The sequence below is a fragment of the Bufo bufo genome, chromosome 3 (assembly GCF_905171765.1).
Source record: "Bufo bufo chromosome 3, aBufBuf1.1, whole genome shotgun sequence".
NCBI lineage: Eukaryota > Metazoa > Chordata > Amphibia > Anura > Bufonidae > Bufo > Bufo bufo.
The window spans coordinates 123,052,172-123,073,156 of NC_053391.1; the positions used below are offsets into that span (position 1 = coordinate 123,052,172).

General features: G+C 42.2%; 1 protein-coding gene across 1 annotated transcript in view; it reads left to right on the top strand.

Annotated features, from left to right (window-relative positions):
- The window catches only part of CUX1 (cut like homeobox 1), a 357,714-nt gene that overhangs the window by 309,498 nt on the left and 27,231 nt on the right, over nucleotides 1-20,985 (top strand). Inside the window, 3 exon segments of the mRNA XM_040423522.1 lie at nucleotides 16,105-16,241; nucleotides 18,412-18,443; nucleotides 18,445-18,476. Of these exon segments, the coding sequence (XP_040279456.1) occupies nucleotides 16,105-16,241; nucleotides 18,412-18,443; nucleotides 18,445-18,476 (201 nt within the window).

The following is a 20,985-nucleotide window of genomic DNA, read 5'->3' on the forward strand; positions in this document are numbered from 1 at the left end:
CCGATAATTTTAATTGCTTCCTGTCCAGGTCACAGGTTGTCGTCAGTCACTGCTTGTGCCGGACAGACTGAGGCAATGTAGATGGGCAGTGGCGCACGTTCCACAGTAAAAAGATAAAGACAGGCTCTCCACTGGAGCCTAATGTGTTTGTGGTCTATAAAAATGGTGGGCGGCCATGGGCCCCCAAAAAGAGTCAGGCCCAGGGCTGCCACCCCAATCGACCCCATTATAGTCTGCCATTGGTTTCTACTGCAAATTTAGGGATACGCTTGGAACCTATTCCCAGTGGATATTGTGGTTTTGCTGTATATCTTTGCAGCTGATACTAACTAACCATGTGGTCAAAGGTAAGTGATTGGCTGCAGTGGTCATGTGGTTAGATGTTTTGTGATCAGCTTGCACATAAGTCCACAGTGGGTGACAGAAACCAATGGATCCGTTATGGGAGCATATTATGTGAGGGGGGGGGGGGGGGGTTTGATTTAAAATGGACGTACTAGCATCATGTAACATACCAGGACTACAGATGCGGACAGTATTTACTTTACGCCTGGTTCACACTTGAGAGTATTTGATACACGCGTTTTACACACGTTTTTGTCTGACGTTTTCGGGGAGTATTACAGCGCGTTTTTGGAAATGGGAAACACACGTTCTTGCGATTGACCACAGAGGCGTCCAATGAAAAACAGAGGTGTTTATGTACAGAACGCGCGACAATACGTCCCAAAGAAGCTCCTGTACTCCTTTGGGCGTGAGAACCATGCCCATAGGGAAACATGTGTTTTTGCCTGTTGAGCGTTTTACAGCATTTACAGCGCGTAGGAACGCGCTGTAAAACGCTCAGGTGTGAACCAGGCCTTAGATAGCTGTTGGCCAACAGCTTTCCCTCGTGATACACCTCCCCCATACACATGCCTTCTCGGTTCAGACAAGTGTGTTTTCAATGGGGAGAAAGCTGCTGCCAGACTAATTTCTTTACTGAAAACAAAAGGATCAATCATGTTGAAATTCAACAGCCCAATTTTTATTTGTCAGAGCACCCCTTAGACATTAGATGGTCGGCCAGTCCATTAAACCTTTCCTGGAATGGCGATTTTCCATTTTTGTTTTGCTCTTCGTGCCTTCCAAGAGTCATAACTTTTTTATTTTTTCGTTCACATAGCCATATAAGGGCTTGTTTTTTTGCGGGACAAGTTGTGTTTTCTAAAGTCACAATTTAATACTGCATAGGATGTAGTGGGAAGCGGGAAAAACTCTGCATGGGTGGAATTGTAAAAAAAATGCAATTCCGCCACAGTGTTCTGTTTTTTTTACAGCGTTCAATATGCAGTAAAACTGACTTGTGCTCTTCATTCTCCAGGTCAGTATGAATCTGGTGACACCACAAATGTATAGTTTTTCTTGCATTTCAATAAAAAAAAAATGTGGAGGGGCTCATTTTTAGCGGGAGGTTCTGTAGTTTTTGCTAATACTATTTTGGGCTGTGTATAATTTTTTGATCACCTTTTTATAAAAGTTTTTGGAAGATAAAGTGATGAAAAACAGCAAATAGGCCATTTTTATTATTTTTCTGTTACACCACTTACCCTATGGTATAACTTTTTGTAAAATATTTTAATAGTAAGGATTTTTTTTTGCATGCAGCGATGCCCATGATGTTATTTTTTTTATTGTTTATTTGGATTTTGGAAAAAGGGGGGTGATTTTAATTTTATATATATTATTATTTTTTCAAAACTCTTATTTTTTTTTTTACTTTTTTACTTTTTGTTAGGTCCCCAAGTGGACCACAACTTTGTAATAATCAGAATGCAGAGAGCAAATTCCATTATTCTGTACAGAAATCACTATATCCCAGTTCAGCGCTGCCACCTGCTGGCCTGAACTGGGATGTACTAATAATGAGCCTGTAAACTCTTGCTCATTATTAGAACAAAGCGTTTTCCCCCATCTCCTAGCCTGATCCGGAAGCGCACATTTGACCACAGCATCTGAGGGGTTTAATGTCCACGGTTGTCATTAACTCGGATTGCAGACATTAGCTGAGGGTGCCTGCTGTATAAAACAGCAGGCACCCAGTGGTTATGGCACTCTCCCCGCTTCGGAGCGGGTGCCATCTTTTAAAGAGCCGGATGCCATGAAGGGTTAATCTAATGTGTAAGGCAACTTTATTTCCTTTCAGTATTGAAATAAGGACTGCACATTGAGCCATCAGAGTAGCTCCATGATTGATTGTGTAAAACAGAAAGCAGTAGTCTGCAGATACAGCAATCGTCTATGGTGAAGGCTGTATGACTTGAAACTGTTGAAAACTTTTCATAAAGTACAATTAAAAAAAATTTTTAGCCCAGAATGAGTAAAATGCAATAATAAAAAAAATGCTCCAAAACGTATTCATAGGGCCAGATTTATCATAGCCTGGTGGCGTACGGATGCTGCGCCTGATGTATGCAGTGTACAGCAATCCGTGTGCCTTAAGGGGCTGGCATAGATTTCAGTGATGTTCTACGCCATAAAACTGGTGTAAAAGATGATAAATGTGGCAGGGCCTCTGTCTCCACCCTCTCCCCACCATGCCCCCTTTTCCAGAAAGTGTAGAGGCCAGCGGAGTAATCGCACTGTCACAAAAGTTTTTGTGCAAGTGTAAAAAAGTGACAAAAGTTCAGGTAACAAAACTTTTTAGATGGTGGCTTACCATATGCCCTCTAGACACATTTTGCTTCTACAAATATAGGCAAAAATAGTAATATAATATTAGAGGCCAAAAAGTGTTAGCCTTAAAGGCTATTTTATTCTAAATTATATTTTTTGCTATTTTTCACTTTCAGAAACAATATTAGAGTAGCTCTTCAATATGCATTTCAGTTCCATTAACTGTTTTAGGCATGAACACCGAGATCTATACATTACAGCGAAGATGAGAAGGAAATGTATTCAGCATGGATGGAAAAAAGATAAGAATCCAAGAAAATAAAGTTAAAGCTATTAACCTTAAAAAAGCTTTCCATATGCTTGCCTGACCTTAGACAACCTTTCCACAGTGCTTTGTGTATACCAAAAAAGTAGACTTTGCAATTGGCAATAAAGGAAATAAATGATTTTAAATTATGATATGGTCGTTAGGGCAGCACCAGAGGTCAAGTCAGGGGCTGGGCTTAATAGGATGACTTGTGTGTGAGTTCACTGGGAGAAAAAAAATTCTGGCTGCCACCTCCACTAGGGGGAGCTCACTGCATGCGGATTTATGCTCCTGTTATATTTAATGTAAGGTTATTCATGCAAGTGTATAGCTGGGCAAGGGATTTGGATTAAAGGTACATTTTCAAAGTAAACTGCATAGAATCAGAAGACTGGGGGGAAAATACATCTGCTGTGCAAGAATCGCATCCTTGATTCTTTCCTCCTCCCCCGAGAAGAGCAGTCTAGAAGTTTATCTTAAAAGGGCACTGTCATTTCAATAAATAGAAATGTAATATTCTCTATCCAAAGTTTGTATCAGTGGATTTCTGGGCATTCACACTGATCCAGTTGCTGTCAGCATTTTCAGGCTTTTAGAGGAGAGAAGGAAAATGTCAATTGCCGTCAATACAGCTCAGCTAAAACAATAAAGGGCCCAACTACTTCAAGCTGTTATCCAGTATCGCACCACTGCTGCCCACACACTGTCTATTTTATTGCAGTTTAGCTTCATTTACATGAATACCAGATACTTCTGTAAAACAGCCAGGGGTAGGCTGGCCATAGACTCTACAGGCAAATTTCCTGATGGGCCAATGCCCAGTGGGCCACTAAAGTACATAGCAATCTGATGCTCTCGTCAGTAATTAATGCAAGAGGCATCAGGTACCTATGCACCTGGCCGGTGGTGGAAAGTGCCCACCTGCTTCAGCTGTATTGTCGTCCTCAGGATGGTAATACAGTCAAATATTGCAGCTGGTGAGGCAATATTTTATGCAGGACTGTGGTATTTGGTTCTGTTGGGGCTGGTATTTTTTTGCCGCACTACAGTATTGCTGACCCCACCTACTTATTTTGGCCTATTGACTTACTTATTTTGGCCTATTGACCTACTTATTTTGCTCCTGCCTTCTGTCAATTTAGACCCAGGGCTCCAGATGGCAACCAAAATGGTCGCCAATGCGACTTAGAATTGCTAAATGGCGACAAGACTTTGTAGTCTTGTCGCCATTTGTGCCTAGACCCTCCGCTGCTCTACCTCTCACACAGGAGGAACTGACTGTCAGCGTGTGCCATGTTCTCCTCAGCAGCACAGAGGAGAAGGAGGCAGTCCCTTCCCCCTGCACCGCTGCCACCAATGGGCTGATAGCAAGGAGGAGGAGGGAAGGGGCTGTGGCCACTGCACCACCAATGAATATAGTTTATGCCTGAATACAAACGCAGGCTGCGGGTGCCGGCCATATCCCATACCCGGCACCCAGCCTCTATGACTGCGTGCTGTGATCCGCCGCTATTAACCCCTGAGGTGCAGCTCAGCCTGCGTTTGTATTCAGGCATAAACTATATTCACAGTATTATAACTATTCTAATCGGCTCCGATCGGTTACCATGGCAGCCAGAACGCTACTGAAGCCCTGACTGCCATGGTCACCTCCCTGCTGCTGTGTGCACTATGCACAGAGCAGCAGGGAGAGTGTAAATTCCTATTCACCCTGATAGAGCTCTATCAGGGTGAATAGGACAAGGGATGAAAAGATCCCAGGTTCTAGCCCCTAAGGGGGTAAATAGTTATTAAATAAAAAGTTTTAAAAAAAAAGTGAAAAAAAAATAATAGGTTTAAATCACCCCCTTGCCCAATTTTACATATAAAATATATAAACAATAAATAAATATTACATATTGCCACGCCCAAAAAAGTGCGAACTATTAAAATATTTAAAAAATATCTCCTATGCGGTGAACGCCGTAACAGAAAAAAAATAAAAAAAACTTGCAATTTGCCTTTTTTTTTTGGTCACCTTGTCTAGACAAAAATTAGGATTGGACTGTTCTATTATGGTCCAGGTGTTCCATAAAATGTGGAATGCACGTGGCATTTATTTTTTTTTTTTTCACGTGGTATCGAGTATCGCAATACTTTTTTATGGTATCGAAATTGAGTTAAAATTTTGGTATCGTGACAACCCTAGACATGTTTTGTTGTTTTTTTTTGTTCTTTTTTTAATTATACCGTAATTATATGTATTTTAAATTTGGCTACTAAAAATGTAAATTTGGCTCCTAAATTTTTCAGGTTAGGAGCCAATGGCTCCTTGATATTTTTTTTAGTCTGGAGCCCTGTAGACCTGCCTACTACATGGGGCCACGTTTTATTTTTTTATTTTTTTCCAAGGCCACTTTAAGTTCCCAGTCTGTCCCTGAAAACAAGTTGCTCCTTTTTTTCTTATACTGAACAAAACCTTTAATAGTATAGAATCCTCAAATTTCTAATGGTGGCGGGGTTCTGCACCAATAGTTTGGCAATATTACGTGTATTGGGTGATCTTCAAGTAGAATGCAACCTTTACAAAGGCTGACATAAGTTAAAGGGGTTGTCCGGTACTTAAATGGGTTCTCCAGGCATTTTGTCTAAATACCGTATGGTACTAACATATGGTGGGACGCTCTTTTACATAGAACTTACTTTCTCCCAAAGTCGCTCTGCATGCTCTTCCGCCCGGGTCCTGACCAGATGTGGCCGCATCTTTTCCTGTTCAGCTGCTTTATAGTCAATGCAACTGTATAGGATAAGAGCGGCCACATCTGGTCAGGACCTTGGTGGAAGAGCATGCCAGGGCATCGGAGAGGGTGCATCAAGGGAGCAAAGGAGGGGAAGTTGCATTCCCCGTGTAAAAACAATTCTGCAGCATCTATCCTTATGACTACGTTGTGTCATTCCCCTATTATTCCTACTGGAAGTTTATGAATGAACTGCCAGAACAACAAAGGTCCAGCTTGGTGTTACCAATTAGGAGAGGGGAGTCTCTGCACAGTCTGCCACTTGCAGGACCGAATGGAGAGTATCAAACTGTGCAGGAACCCCCCCCCCCCCCCCCATATTACCCAGCTGCACCCCTATTGCAGACTGTTGGCAATTTATTTATACACTTCTAGTAGGAGTAATAGAGGAATTGCAGAACATAGTTATAGGAAAAGATGCTTCAGAACTTAGAATGCAAGTCAGGAGAGGTGACTGGTTAAAAGGGGTTTTCCAAGATTCCAATACTGATAACCTATCCACTGTCCAAACAGCTGATCGGCGGGGGTCCTGGGTGTCGGACCCCCACCCATCAGATACTGATGACCTGTCCAGAGGATAGGTCATCAGTATTAAAATATCAGAAAATCCTTTTAAGCCTTCAGTCTGCAAACTGCTAGTACAAGAATAGTGTTGGAAAAACTGAGGCTTCCCAACAGTAAAATTCTTCTGAAAAGATTTAATGAGGAACTTTTCCAAGACAATGGCAGACTGGGTGGACTTCAGCTATATGTCTACATGTAAGGTTCCACTGTCTTGAATTCATTAGTCCTTTAATAACTGAGTTGTTATTTTCCTGCGTTTATCCCTGGAATTAGAGGAAACTGGAATTGGAGAAGACATAATCTAGAGCAGAGGCTACAATCAGTCATTTTTGGAGGCCTTGTTTTTTGCGGGACAAGTTGCACTTTATCATGTCACCATTTATCCCCTTAGAGACTACAAATATGCCTTTTTATGGCGGCCCAGTCTAAGCGCTGCACAGGACTGCAGCAGAGAGTGGGGGCTCAGCTCTCCCTGCTCTAACATTTAACCCCTTAGATGCCACAGGCAAGAGCACCCATGGCATTTAAGTGGTTACAGACTAAGCAGACTCCCTCTGCTTCCCATTTGCACCCCACAAATGACATTGCGGGGTGCCAATGTCTCTGCACGCAGGCTGGAGCGTATTGAAGGCCCCAGGCCTGCCTCCAGTATGTCCCAGCGGGCTGCTCCTCTCTGGCGCAGTCTGCTGGTGGATGTCGATATTTGGTCAGTGATTTTGATCAGTGATTTGTAAACCAAAACCAGGAATGGAGAGACATAAGGAATAATGGAAATATTTGCACCTGTTTTGTGTTTTTCACATGTCCCTGGTTTTGGCTCACAATCACTGATGGAAATCAATGACCAAATCACTAAAGCGTGAACTAGGCCTAACACTGCCAGTTAAATACATTGCATGAACAGTGCGAGTCTTACCCAGTCCTAGTCACTCCTCCAGCACTGTCTGGCAGCCTGTAACAGGAATCTGACTGCAGTTTACCTGTCTCCTTTGCCTCTGGTGCACTAATAATAGGTCAGATGGCATGGAAGAGAGTTTGGTTTTAATGAGCACCCAGACCAGACTGGTCATAGGAGACAGTGCAGCTAAATGTTTTTCTCTGCTCCTTGGTCAGCTTGCTTTTGACAGTCCCATCCCTGGGGGCCTCCTAAGGATTAAACATCTTTGGCAACTGCCTGGCTTTTGACCCAACACAGCGGCCTCTCCAGTAGTAATGACTAAAGAACATTCTGTTTTACTGGCCTGTAACAAACTGTTTTCTGTCAAGTAATGAAGGCTGCTATGCTGACATCTAGTGGCCAATAATGAAAACTGCATTTTTATGGATAGGATAAATAAAGTAAAAAAAATCTAACTATGTCAAAAATGTTTTTTATTTTAAAATGAAAATTGGCATGCTGTAAAATTTTATATCTGCCATATATATATATATATATATATATATATATACTATAAAAAAAATCCCTTTCAAGCTTAATCAATCTTGTCCAGATTGGGATAGAATTTGTCTAGACTTAAAAGGGTTTTCCCAGATTTAAATACTGATCGTGGGGGTCCGACACCCGGATCCCCCGCTGATTAGCTGTTTCAGAAGCAACTGGTGCTCCTGTGAGCGCTGTGGCCTTCTTATAGCTCGCCAAGCACGGCGACGTACATAGTATAACGGCTATGCTTGGTATTGCAGCTCAGTCCCATTCACTTCTGTGGGGCTAAGTTGCCCCTAGGCCATCTGACTAATTAACATGTCATCACACGGCCTAGGAAAAGCTGGAGAAGGCTGTGGCACTACTTTGAGCGCCACTGCCTTCTCAAACAGCTGATCGGCAGAGGTCCTTGGTGTCGGACTCCCACCAATCAGATCATCAGTATTAGGCCTCTTGCACACGAACATGTGGGCCCCGTGACCGTATTGCGGACCGCATTTGCGGATCCACAATACACGGGCAACGTTTCGTGTGCATTCCGCATCACTGATGCGGACCCATTAACTTTCGCTGAGATGCGAAACGGAAGCACGGAACAGAACCCTACGGAAGCACTACGGAGTGCTTCCGTGGGGTTTCGTCCCGTCCTTCCGTTCTGCAAATAGATAGAACATGTCCTATCTTTTTGCGGAACGGCCAGATCGCGGACCTATTAAAGTGAATGGGTCTGTGATCTGCTGCAGCTGCACCTTAGTGGGTGTTCGTGCACTGCGGCCCGCAATGCACAGTCCAGTAAAAAAAAAATTTTTTTTTTTTTTTTACAATGGAACTCTATGGTGAACGGATGCCACTGTATGGCATCAGTTTGATGCATCTGTTTAACGTATATCTTTTTTGTATGTTGAACAGGTGGGAAAAACGTGATGTGAACCCAGCCTTAGACTGCAATGCAATCTGCAGGCAGCATGTTATAGATCAGAAGAAGCTCAGCAAACTGAATATATAGTTTTTCTGGGAAAAGATTTAGCAACTTGTAATTTATTGACGTGGGCAATCGTCTTTTCAGACAGTTGATTGCAGTGAAGCAGAGAGCTGTCCGCTTCACTATTCATCTCCGCTGCCAGCGCTCCCCAGCAGACATGATGCAGTCACACACACATTACTCTGCTGTGCTGTGTGGGAAGAATATGCAGGCCCGGGAATCTACCTGTGCCCACCCTCTCCTACACAGCCTAGCAAGCACAATGTGTGTGACTGCATCATGCCTCCTGGGGAGCGTAGGATGTGCTCCAGTCATCAGGGGAAGGCCTAGGTGAGTATTTTCTTTTTTATTTATTAACAGAGGTGACACTACTAAAAGGGGAACACGATGTATGCATAACTATGAAAATGGGGACACGATGTGGGCATAACTACTGAAAGGGGCATACGATGTATGCATAACTACTAAAAGAGGAACACAATGTGGGCATAACTACTAAAAGGGGGATACAATGCATGCATAACTACTAAACGGGGGACACGATGTGGGCATAACTAGTAAAATGGGGACACAATGTGGGCATAGCTACTGAAAGGGGCATACGATGTATGCATTACTACTAAAAGAGGAATATAATGTGGGCATAACTACTAAAAGGGGGACACAATGTATGCATAACTACTAAGAGGAACACAATGTGGGCATAACTACTAAAAGGGATACAATGCATGCATAACTACTAAACGGGGGACACGATGTGGGCATAACTACTAAAATGGGGACACAATGTGGGCATAACTACTGAAAGGGGCATATGATGTATGCATAACTAGTAAAAAGGGGACACAATGTATATAATGTATGTATATAAAATATAGTAGGACCCCCCCTCCAATAAAAACTAGACCACTATATCTAAGGGAAGAACTGGGGATCACAGGTCACTATATGGTATCCAGGATCAAAGATCACAATTAGTGAGTAGGAGTAAAAGGAAATAGCCCCAACAAGTGCAGAACCCGTATATATTATAAGGGTCCCATGTATATGTCCCACATACTCTATTAGGCACCATACATAATCAAGCAATAGGATGATAATATGCTGTGGGACATAGACATGGGAACCTGATAATCACAATATTCAGCCCATGATAAGGGACGATTGATGTAGCAGCCAAGTAGAGATTATACCCCAGTCCAAATGTAAGTGCATGAACAGCACTAAGCGAGGAGACTGTAATGAAGCCTTAATATGCCCTCCTAAAAACTAAGGAAAATATAAATGCCTGGAATCGGACACATGCGCATAATATAAGAAAGATGAGAGATACAGAAGCATCCAGATATGCCAAAACAAGCCAAGGTCCAGTACCAAATCCGGACACATGTACATGAAGACTAGAAGAAGAGTAGACCAACTACTAAGTCCGGGAGCATGCGCTAAAACATATGTACCGATCGGCATCCAGTCTTGACGTACGTACTTGACTAACAGCTTAGGACAAGGCAGGCTAACAGAGTGTCTGGGCATGTGCAGCAAGTGAAAACCAGCGATCTCAGCTAAGTCTGAGCGCAGGGACGGACGGCGCAGCAGAGTTCAGACTGGTGGAGAGGGAAGGGGGAGGATCCTACTACCTAACACATCACGTAACGCAAACACTGATTGGCTGTAAGATTATAGTGAACAGCAACAAGGATGCACATTGGCCAATGCAGTTATGACACGCACTAGGAGGTTTTAAAAGCCTAGTCCCGCCCCCAACACATTCACTGCCCATACCCCTGAAGACGCCAAGTGCTTGGCGAAACATGTCGGGGGGCAGAGTGTGACATGTGATATTAGCCAGTGTGTGCAGCGCGGAGCATGAATACATGAACACATGACGTGACCGACATACTCCATACACCAGGAGGACGCTCAATATTTAAAAGTAGCGCCCTGTGGAATTAACAGAGCGCAACAACTGACTGTGATAATTGTTACAGTGTCACAGTGGAAACTATTAGGCAAACAGTCAGGGAACCCTCCAGTGGTTGAGAGCATATATACAAACTATTATATTTATATATGCAACAGTGCAGGCACCACTGATAATTTTAAAAGTGTGAGTTCTAGTTAATTTTTTATAGGAAGAAATAAAAGTTATATTTTAATATTAGTTATCCTGAAGCACGTGTTAACCTAGAGACTACTAATGGTCCTAGTGACCAATTGAAAAAGTGAGTGTTTTGAGTCTCAACACGTGTGAGTGGGTCTCATGTAACAAAAATAACTACTAAAATGGGGACACAATGTGGGCATAACTACTGAAAGGGGCATACGATGTATGCATAACTACTAAAAGGGGGACACAATGTATGCATAACTAGTAAAAGGGGGACATGTATGCATAACTACTAAAAGGGGACACAATGTATGCATAACTAGTAAAAGGGGGACACGTGGGCATAACTACTAAAAGGGGACACAATGTGGGCATAACTACTGAAAGGTGAATAAAATGTATGCATAACTACTAAAAGGGGGACACAATGTATGCATTACTACTAAAAGGAGGACACAATGTATGCATAACTACTAAAAGGGGACACAATGTATGCATAACTAGTAAAAGGGGGACACAGTGTATGCATAACTAGTAAAAGGGGAACACGTATGCATAACTACTAAAAGGGGGACACGATGTGGGCATAACTACTGAAAGGTGAATAAAATGTATGCATAACTACTAAAAGGGGGATACAATGTATGCATAACTACTAAAAGAGGAATACAATGTGGGCATAACTACTAAACGGGGGTACAATGTATGCATTACTACTTAAAGAGGAATACAATGTGGACATAACTACTAAAAGGGGGACACAATGTGGGCGTAACTACTAAAAGAAGGACACAATGTGGGCATAACTACTGAAATGTGGACAATTCTACTAAAAAATGGACACAATGTAGGCATAACTACTAAAAGGGGGCACAATGTATGCATAACTACTAAAAGGGGGGCACAATGTATGCATAAATACTAAAAGAGGAACACAATGTGGGCATAATTACTGAAAGGGGGCACAATGTGGGCAATTCTACTAAAAGAGGGACTCAATCTGGACATAAATACTGAAAGAGGGACACAACGTGGACATAACTACTGAAAGAAGGGCACAATGTGGACAACTCTACTAAAAAAGGGACACAATGTGCGCATTACTACTGAAAGTTTTTTTTAGTGTGGGCATAACTACTAAAAAAGAGGGACAAAATTTGGGCATTACTACTGTGAGGGGGTACAATGTTGTCTTAAAGGGAACCTGTCACCGGGATTCTGTGTATAGAGCTGAGGACATGGGTTGCTAGATGGCCGCTAGCACATCCGCAATACCCAGTCCCCATAGCTCTGTGTGCTTTTATTGTGTAAAAAAAACGATTTGATACATATGCAAATTAACATAAAAGAGTCATATCTTACTTGTGTGACCAGAGAAGAGTCATATTTTCAAGCTATGACTCATTTCAGGTTAATTTGCATATGTATCAAATTAGTTTTTATACACAATAAAAGCACACAGAGCTATGGGGACTGGGTATTGCGGTTGTGCTAGCGGCCATCTAGCAACCCATGTCCTCAGCTCTATACCCCAAATCCAGGTGACAGGTTCCCTTTAACTACTGCGAGGGCACAATGTGGGCATTACTACTGTGAGAGGGCACAATGTAGGTATAACTTCTGTGTGGGAGCACTAAGGGGATTGGGTGTGTATAATATGCATTGAGCGAAGTTAGAGGTGTGGCTTAGTATTATAAAATTTGCCAAGGTTCACTACTGCTTTTGTCCCTCCTTATCATTTTGTATACATAGATAGCTGTCAATCACTTATAAGACCAACCACTTGGCTGCTGAGCTCAAAATGAGCAGAGATTGTAATAAGATGCAAGTCATACTGAATATTTTTCCTTAAAACGATAAGGGTCATTTAATAAACAGAAATACGCCCATATTAGTCTTAAAACTTTTTTTTTTTTAACTACTCAAAAAAAAAAAAAAACATGACATTTTATTAGTAATAAATGCAGAAATCCAGGTAATTCCAAAGGGTTCACTTACTTTTTCTTGCAATTGTGAATAAGCCACATTGTTAGAAAGTATTAGGCAATACTATTACAAGAGATGCTTTTTTATTTTTAGGACATGCTGACATCTAGTGGTCCTACATATGTATTACACTAGTCCAAGTGTGTTCATTTAATGTGATCTAGTGTTTTGTATTCCTATTGTAACATACGTAAAGAAGAGTGTAAAATGTAGTATAAAAATGTAGCTGTTTGTTTCCAGCTGCAGGCAAATTATTTTTCTTTATGTAGTTTCACAAAATCAACATAAAACTAATCAATTAAAGGGGTTCTCCGGGCTTTTAATATTGATGACCTATCCTCAGGATAGATAAATGCAGACGTTATCAGCAGCATCTCACATCATCGACTTTTATTTGGACTTCAAAGCAACAATGCAGATGGCAACGTTTTGGCTGATATACAGCCTTTGTCAAGCCTATTCACATTGTGTTACATCCATATATTTATGCACCACCCCCATCCAGATTATCCAGTTGCAGGCAATGGTATGGACTGACCAATGAGAATGCGTATTTACACAACCGCTCTTTAGCCTAATTTACCTATATGTCTCACCTGAGTGTCCACCAATCGCGCTATAGGTCAACCCCATCATCGCATGACGTCTGTAATTGCTGTGGACGAAATGTAGAGCAAAACATCAATTGCCATGTTCGGCGTTCCTTACCGCTCAGTGCGCATGTATACACAGCTGTCTAATCTCTCACGTCATCATCTATGATCCCTGTAATGCGTCTGTGGGTCCGCCCCTACGTGTCACGTTGGTCCATCCTCCACTGCCGACGTCATCCGGTCGGGATGAGCGCTCCCAACTACATCATCCTGGCGTTGACACGCAACTAACTGACCAAACAGAGGGCGTCCCAGTGTTGCCACGGCAACCCACAGCGCCACCGAAGGTATCCAGAATCTACAGAAGTCCCATGAATATAGACTGCGATCCACCACCTACACAGGGGGAGCCCCAGTCATCCCAGTCCACACTATAAAGTATAGATTATGGGATAGTGACCTCAGACAGTCCAGGCAATTGATCCGCATGTTTCAGCAATGTCAGACTCACGAGTGCGTTCAGGGCACTCTACGCACTCGTGAGTCTGACATTGCTGAAACATGCGGATCAATTGCCTGGACTGTCTGAGGTCACTATCTTATAATCTATACTTTATAGTGTGGATTGGGATGACTGGGGGCTGATACCGCTTTGATGTCAGATGCTGCTGATACCGTCTGCATTTATCCATATATTCCGTCCGTTAGATCCAGGGCCATTGGTGAGGCTGTTGCATCTATTAGGGTACATCAAAAAGGACCGAGTAATGCTGCTTCTACACTTTGTTTATTGCTATCCTCACGATAGGTCATCAATATCAGACCGGCGGAGGTCCGACAGCCGGCACCCCTGTCGATCAGTTTTATGAAAGGAAGGTGTGCGCGGGTGCAGTCTCTCTTCCTCTTCGCTCCTGCTATGTCTATGGCGAGCAGTAAGAGAGAAAGGAGACGGCAATCGCGCAGTGCTCGTGCCTTCCCTTCATACAGCTGATCGGTGGGGGTGCCGGGTGTCGGACAACCACCAATCTGATATTGATGACCTATTCTGAGGACAGGTCATCAATATTAAAAGCCCGGAGAACCACTTTAACCAACTCATTCACATAAGGGTACGACCACACAGTGCGTTTGTGTCATGGTCATGCTGCAGTCAGGGAACTCATGCTGCAGTCAGGGAACGCATGCTGCCACGGCATGTATAATCATGCTTTTAGCGTGCTTTTTTTTTTTTTGTCTGCGATTATGGACTGCTATTTGTTGTGAATTTTCGTGGTTCTTTAGCATTCTGATTAACTTTAAATAGTGATACATGTGGTAAAATATGTTACATCTATACCAGAAGCGGTTGATCTACTATATGGTCGCTACGGTCTGCAGTCGCAAATGGTCGGGCGTGTTTTACGTGCGGTCAACCTCATGTATAACTTGTGCAGTCATCACAACTTGAGAAGTGCCAGGTCTGTCTCAGAAACCTATTTCCGCCTTGGCTTCTATTGGGAAATGAGATGCTGCTGTTCCTAACTGCAGCATGACCACCTCATGACCACACCGTCGTGCCCTAAGTAATACTTTATTATATAGATAAAGTATGGCGATGATTATCTAGATTTAGCCTCTACTTAAATTTAAGTTCTAAGTGAAAAAAATAAAGCAAGTCACTAGAAGTCACTGGGCTCCTATAAAAAAAATTTTTAGCCCAAACTACTGTAGATTTTCATCTTTAGAGCTCCAAGGCAGAGGACAGGATATTGTGGAATCTTGTTATTGTACACAAAAATATCAGATATTGTTTATGGTAATAGTCCTATTGGTCAACTTTCTTCTATATTAAACTTAAAGGGGTTGTGGCACTAATATAAATGTATCCCAAACAACAGATAACTGTTATATCACTTTCTCCAAATACCACCATTTATCAAAACTGCCTTATTCTATTATTTATTATTCTACCATTCAGTTGTCGTGTATCGAATCCTTGTAATGTAGGGAGCACAAGCGTCATTGGTAAGAACAAGGGGTGTGGTTAGTGTCATATGACCTGCTGAACATCTCACTGCCCTAAGGCATGATGGGACAGCACACACATGGCAAAACAGGAAGTAGGATTCAAGCATGGGGGATAAGAGAAAACTGCAAATGAGGTAAATATGGAAAAAAAAACTATCCAAGGAGATATAGATGCTAGAGTAATTGGTGATAATACGCTTTAGAGTGAACAGTAGTTTATGGCACGAGTCCTTTTAAGGGATATCCCTACATTTGGACAAGAAACTTGAAAGAAGGAAGCGGGGTCATTACATAGACCTGAAAAGTACAACACTAATACTACAACTTAAAGTTTTATCACGCCCTTTTTAGTCACACTGATGCCTCCTACATGCTCCTCCTCAGGGCTTGGCTTTAGCAGCAGCCCATGTGGATAGAAGACTGAGGTTACCATCATGCATTGCTGACATCTTATAAGCATCATCTGTGTGGGTTTCTTACTTGTACCTTCCCATGTGCCAAAGTGAAGTTGGCTTTAAACCCAATTCCCCAGATGTTATATGCAGACAAGGCAAAAGCGGTATTTTCTGGACCACCACCCTACAGTGATCTCCATGTCAAGGTGATTGAATAATATGTATGATTAGTAATGTAGCAGAACGTAGCTGCCTCCCATGGATCTCCTTCATATGAGCTGATATGTCTTCCATGTATTATTTTCCAGCCCGCTGTGCAGAGTTACAGCTCCAGTTCACAGAATCCATTTCTACAGTGACTGAGCAGAAAGACCTGATCTCCAAACTGGAGCATGACCTGAGCACCATCCAGTCTATGTCATCTGTCCAACGACCAGATGCTGAGGTATCCCTTACATTTTCTCAGGGCTCCATTTGGGTGACCTACACCACCAGCTAAGATATACATAGTATGACGCACATACATTCTCAAATATAGGGCTAATTTCTGCAAGAAGGAATTAGATACAGCAGCAAAAGGCAGTGGAAATTATTCTCCCATATACTATACTTTTTTATATATATATATATATATATATATATAATACCACAAATAATGCAGCAGCACAGTCAGATGTGGAGCTCTGGGTGCAAGAAATCCTCACAGAGGCTGGCTTGTCCACTATTGAATATGTTACCACTCCTGTATAAAAAAATTTGACATGTAGAATATGTTTACACAAATAGTCATGTGAGATGTGACGTTTTTGGGATCATGTGATTTTATTGTGCACATGTGGTTTCACTAATTGCACCAATTTGTATTGGATTGTGGGTATATGAACCCCACAGTGTAGCACTGTTGTAGCTTGACAAAGGCCTCATTGAGAAGGCAGAAACGTAGCTGGAATAAAGTTTGGGGTCGTCACCCTATCACCTAACAACTGGAAGTGCTGCCTCTTCATTCTTTGAATATATATATATATATATATATATATATATATATATATATATATAAAATGCATTCATAAATTCTTCAGACCCTTTCACTTTTTTACATTTTGTTATGTTGCAGCCTTGTGCTAAAATAATCAGGATAGGTCATCAGTATCAGATCAGCAAGGGTCCGACTCCTGGCACCCCCCACAATCATCTGGTTGAAGAGGCTGGAGGGTTCATGCAAGTGCTGCATCTCTCAAAGTTTACCTGCACATCATCTCCCTTGTAGCAGCAGTGCAGTGTAATTACACCTTCCTCTCCCATACAAGTGAATGGCAGAAGAAGTTGTAGTTACACTTCACCTCCGCTACATGGGGTGTAAGGAAAACAATGAAGAGGATGCAGCACTGAAACAAGTACCCTCGGCCTCTTCAACCAGCTAATCGGCAGGGGCGCTGGGAATTGGACCCCCGCTGATCCAATACTGATGACCTATCCTGAGGACACTGCACAGCCCCTTTAATTGCCAAAGGGTTGCTGTGCCAATTAGGGTTGCATGGGTACATCACAGAACATAGTATCACAGAACATGGCACACGCTGCTCTCAGCGCGCGCCATGTTCCCTCAGCAGCACAGTGGAGAAGGAGAGAGTCTCTCCCTCCACCTGTGCCGCTGCCACCAATGAGGAGAGAGAGGGGAGGAGGAAGGGAGGGACTGTGGCCACTGCGCCATCAATGAAGATAACTAAACCATTATTACAAATACAGGAGGCGGTGACGGCTGCAGAATCACTTAGCCGCACCCGACCTCTATGACAGGGCGCTGCGATCCACGGCAGTTAACCCCTCAGATGCGGCATCTGAGGGGTTAATTGCCGCGGATCGCAGCGCCCTGTCATAGAGGTCAGGTGCTGGCTATGTGATTCTCCAGCCAGTACCCGCCTCCTGTATTTGTATTAAACGTTCGTTATCATCATTGGTGGCACAGTGCACCCCCCCCAGTATTAAATTATTGGTGGCAGTGGCCACAGGGTCCCCTCTCCCCCTCTTCATTGCTGGTGCAGTGGCAGGTTCCGATCGGAGCCCCAGCAGTGTAAACGCAGGGCTCCGATCGGTTACCATGGCAGCCAGGATGCTACCGAAAAAAACACCAAAATATTAAGTATAAATCACCCTCTTTCCCAATTTTACATATAAAATATATAAAGAATAAATAAACATTACGTATCGCCACGTCCAAACTATTAAAATATAAAAAAATATCTCCTATAAGGTGAACGGCGTAACAGAAAAAAAAAAAAAAACTCTGTGATTTGCCCTTTTTTTGTCACCTTGTCCCCCCAAAAAATAGGATTGGACTGTTCGATTATGGGCCGGACGTTCCATAAAGAGTTGAATGCACGCAGCTTTTTTGGCATCTTATTTTTTTTCGCATGGTATCGAGTATCGCAATACTTTTTTATGGTATCAAAATTGAATCAAAATTTTGGTATCGTGACAACCCTAGTGCCCTAGGGTTCAATTGCAACATTGGGATCACCCACACCCTCCATTTTTACCAGTTCCTCAGATTATTATTTGTGTACCATCCATATAATTAGAATCTACTTGTAATAATATCATGTTATAATCAACAGGGAGCTGCAGTGCCCAGCATGAGAAGATTCTTGACCCATTAAAGAAGCTACAGCAGTTTTCTATGGTAAGGAAGTATTCTCTGTGCCATGGTGAACAGTCTTCAAAGTACTTAGATGGGTCCTACAGAGGCAGGGCTTAAAATGTTTGTATTAGACGCCCCAATATTTAACAATTATTATTTTGGCCAGGGCGATTGCCCCGGAGCCAAAGTGACTGCTCAATTTTGTTTTTATCTGTCTCTGGAAGAGTACCCAAGATAACATACTCAATGCATGATTCATATTTCCATGGGGGAGCTACCCCTGCAGTTTCCGGAATATTTTTGTCCAATAATCTTTTATCCCCTGGGCATTCCCACAGCAAGTGTTTATAGTCTCCTCTGTCTTTATTAAATTTATAACAGTTCTCTTTTCTGTCTTTATAATAGTATGCAATAATACTGGTGTGTAATAGAGACGGTGTATGATTTTCAAAAGAATCCATGCATGGGCGGGGGAGACCGTCGATCTTTTAATATTTCTGTAAACAATATTCCACGGAATGGGTTCCCCATTTTGCAGGTCCCTTTCCCATTTAACCTCACCTCTAAATGTGATCGTTTTAGTGTATTCATATTTTTACTTTGCATAAATGTGTGATATAGAAGTGTTAAATGTCATGTCTTGACAAAAATCTAAAAAAGTGTTCCGTACAATGTTTAAATAATTCTTATTCTCCGTGTAGTGTATAGCGTGTCGTAGTTGTTCATATCGAAATTGATCAATAAATCCTAATGTAATATCTGGTAGGATTTCGTTTAAGGGCTTAATCTGTCCTTTATAGAAAACCTGTGCAATTAAATATATCCCAAATTTTTCCCAATATTCAACATCAACCAGTTGCATAACTTGTGATAGGTGAGCGTTCCCCCACAATGGGGTATACTGAACTGCTTGGGATACTCCAACCATGTATCTAACTTGTTGCCAAATATACCCAAGCATTCTTACTAAACGGGTTTATTATGTTTTCTTCTCCATGATACCAGTTTCGAGAATATGAAAAAGATCCTCCCAGGGTCTACAGTGCTCCCCAAAAATAAGCCGAATGCATTTATTCCTTCGATTCCTCACACTCCCTCTCAATTGAGCAGCTATATAATATCCTTTTAGGAAAGGGACAGAGATTCCACCCTCTTCTTATACAAATGTTGTATCTTAATTCTAACTCGTTAGCGCCCCCATATTAGTTCATTAAAGAGAGTCTCTAGCTTATTAAAGAACTTATCTTCTATCATTATTGGACTTGCGCTAAATACATATAGTAACATTGGTAGTAAACGTCATTTTTATCAGTGCTATGCGGTTGATTTGTGACAAGGGAAGTTTTAGCCATGTTCTAATTTTTTCCTTAACTCTATCTATTATTGGAAGTATATTCAGTTTCGTGTATTGTTCCAGTTTGGTCCCCATCTGGATACCTAGATATAGTAAGGAGTCTTCTGGGGTCAATATGCTAACCCGAAAATTATGACCGGGCGGGGACCCGGACGTCTTAATGGAAGAAATTTTGATTTTTTTCCCAGTTTATCTCATATCCAGATAGGCATCCAAATTCGTCCAGGCTTTCCATAACCCTGGGCAAGTTCATATATCCTCTCCCATAAAAAGCAGCGTATCATCTGAATAGAGACTTATTTTGTCAACTTCTTTCCCTCACACCCAAAACCCAGTATTTCCCCCATCCGCTCTAATTTACATGCCAATGGTTCCAAGAACAACGAGAAGGGGAAAGGGGGCAACCCTGACGTGTTCCTCGGGTCAGGGGGAAAGGAACAGAGTATTCACCATTGATTTCGGACCCTGGATACCGGGTTTTGATACAGAATGCGAACCCATCTGGAGAAGTATTCACCGATTTTAACCCGAGACTTACTCTCCAGAGGAAGGGCCACTCCACCCTGTCGAAGGCCTTAGCGGCATCCAAGGACAGAATGGAGCGGTCCTCCCCATCCCCCATCTGGACGTTCAAGAAGGCCCTCCTTACATTATCTTGTATATTTCTTTTGGGAATAAACCCAGTTTGGTCCGCATGGAAAACTTTATGGATAACTGTTTTTAATCTATTGGCTAACAATTGGCAAGGATTTTATAATCTGTGTTCAACAGAGAGATGGGGCGATAGGATGTGACTGATAACGGATCTTTCCCTTTTTTGGGGATTAATGTGATGGTTGCTTCCATCCATGAGGGAGGTAAAGAGCCCATTATCCAAGATTGGTTTAATACCTCCAGCATTTGGGGAAGGATAATTCCCTCATGTTTTCGATATAGTTCGAATGGAAAGCCGTCCACCCCTGGGAATGTATTACCCTTAATAGATTTTAACGTGGTTTTGTAGCTCGATCAATTGGATAGGTCTATTCAGCCAATCAATATCTTGTTGGTCAATTCAGGGATCTTAATATTATCTAGATATTGATCTATTTTTCCTCCCTGAGTTTTAGACCCAGCTTGATATAGTATCGAGAATATCGGGTAAATTCCCTTAGAATATCATCAGGTCTCGTAAAATGTTTCCTGCCCTCTGTCCTG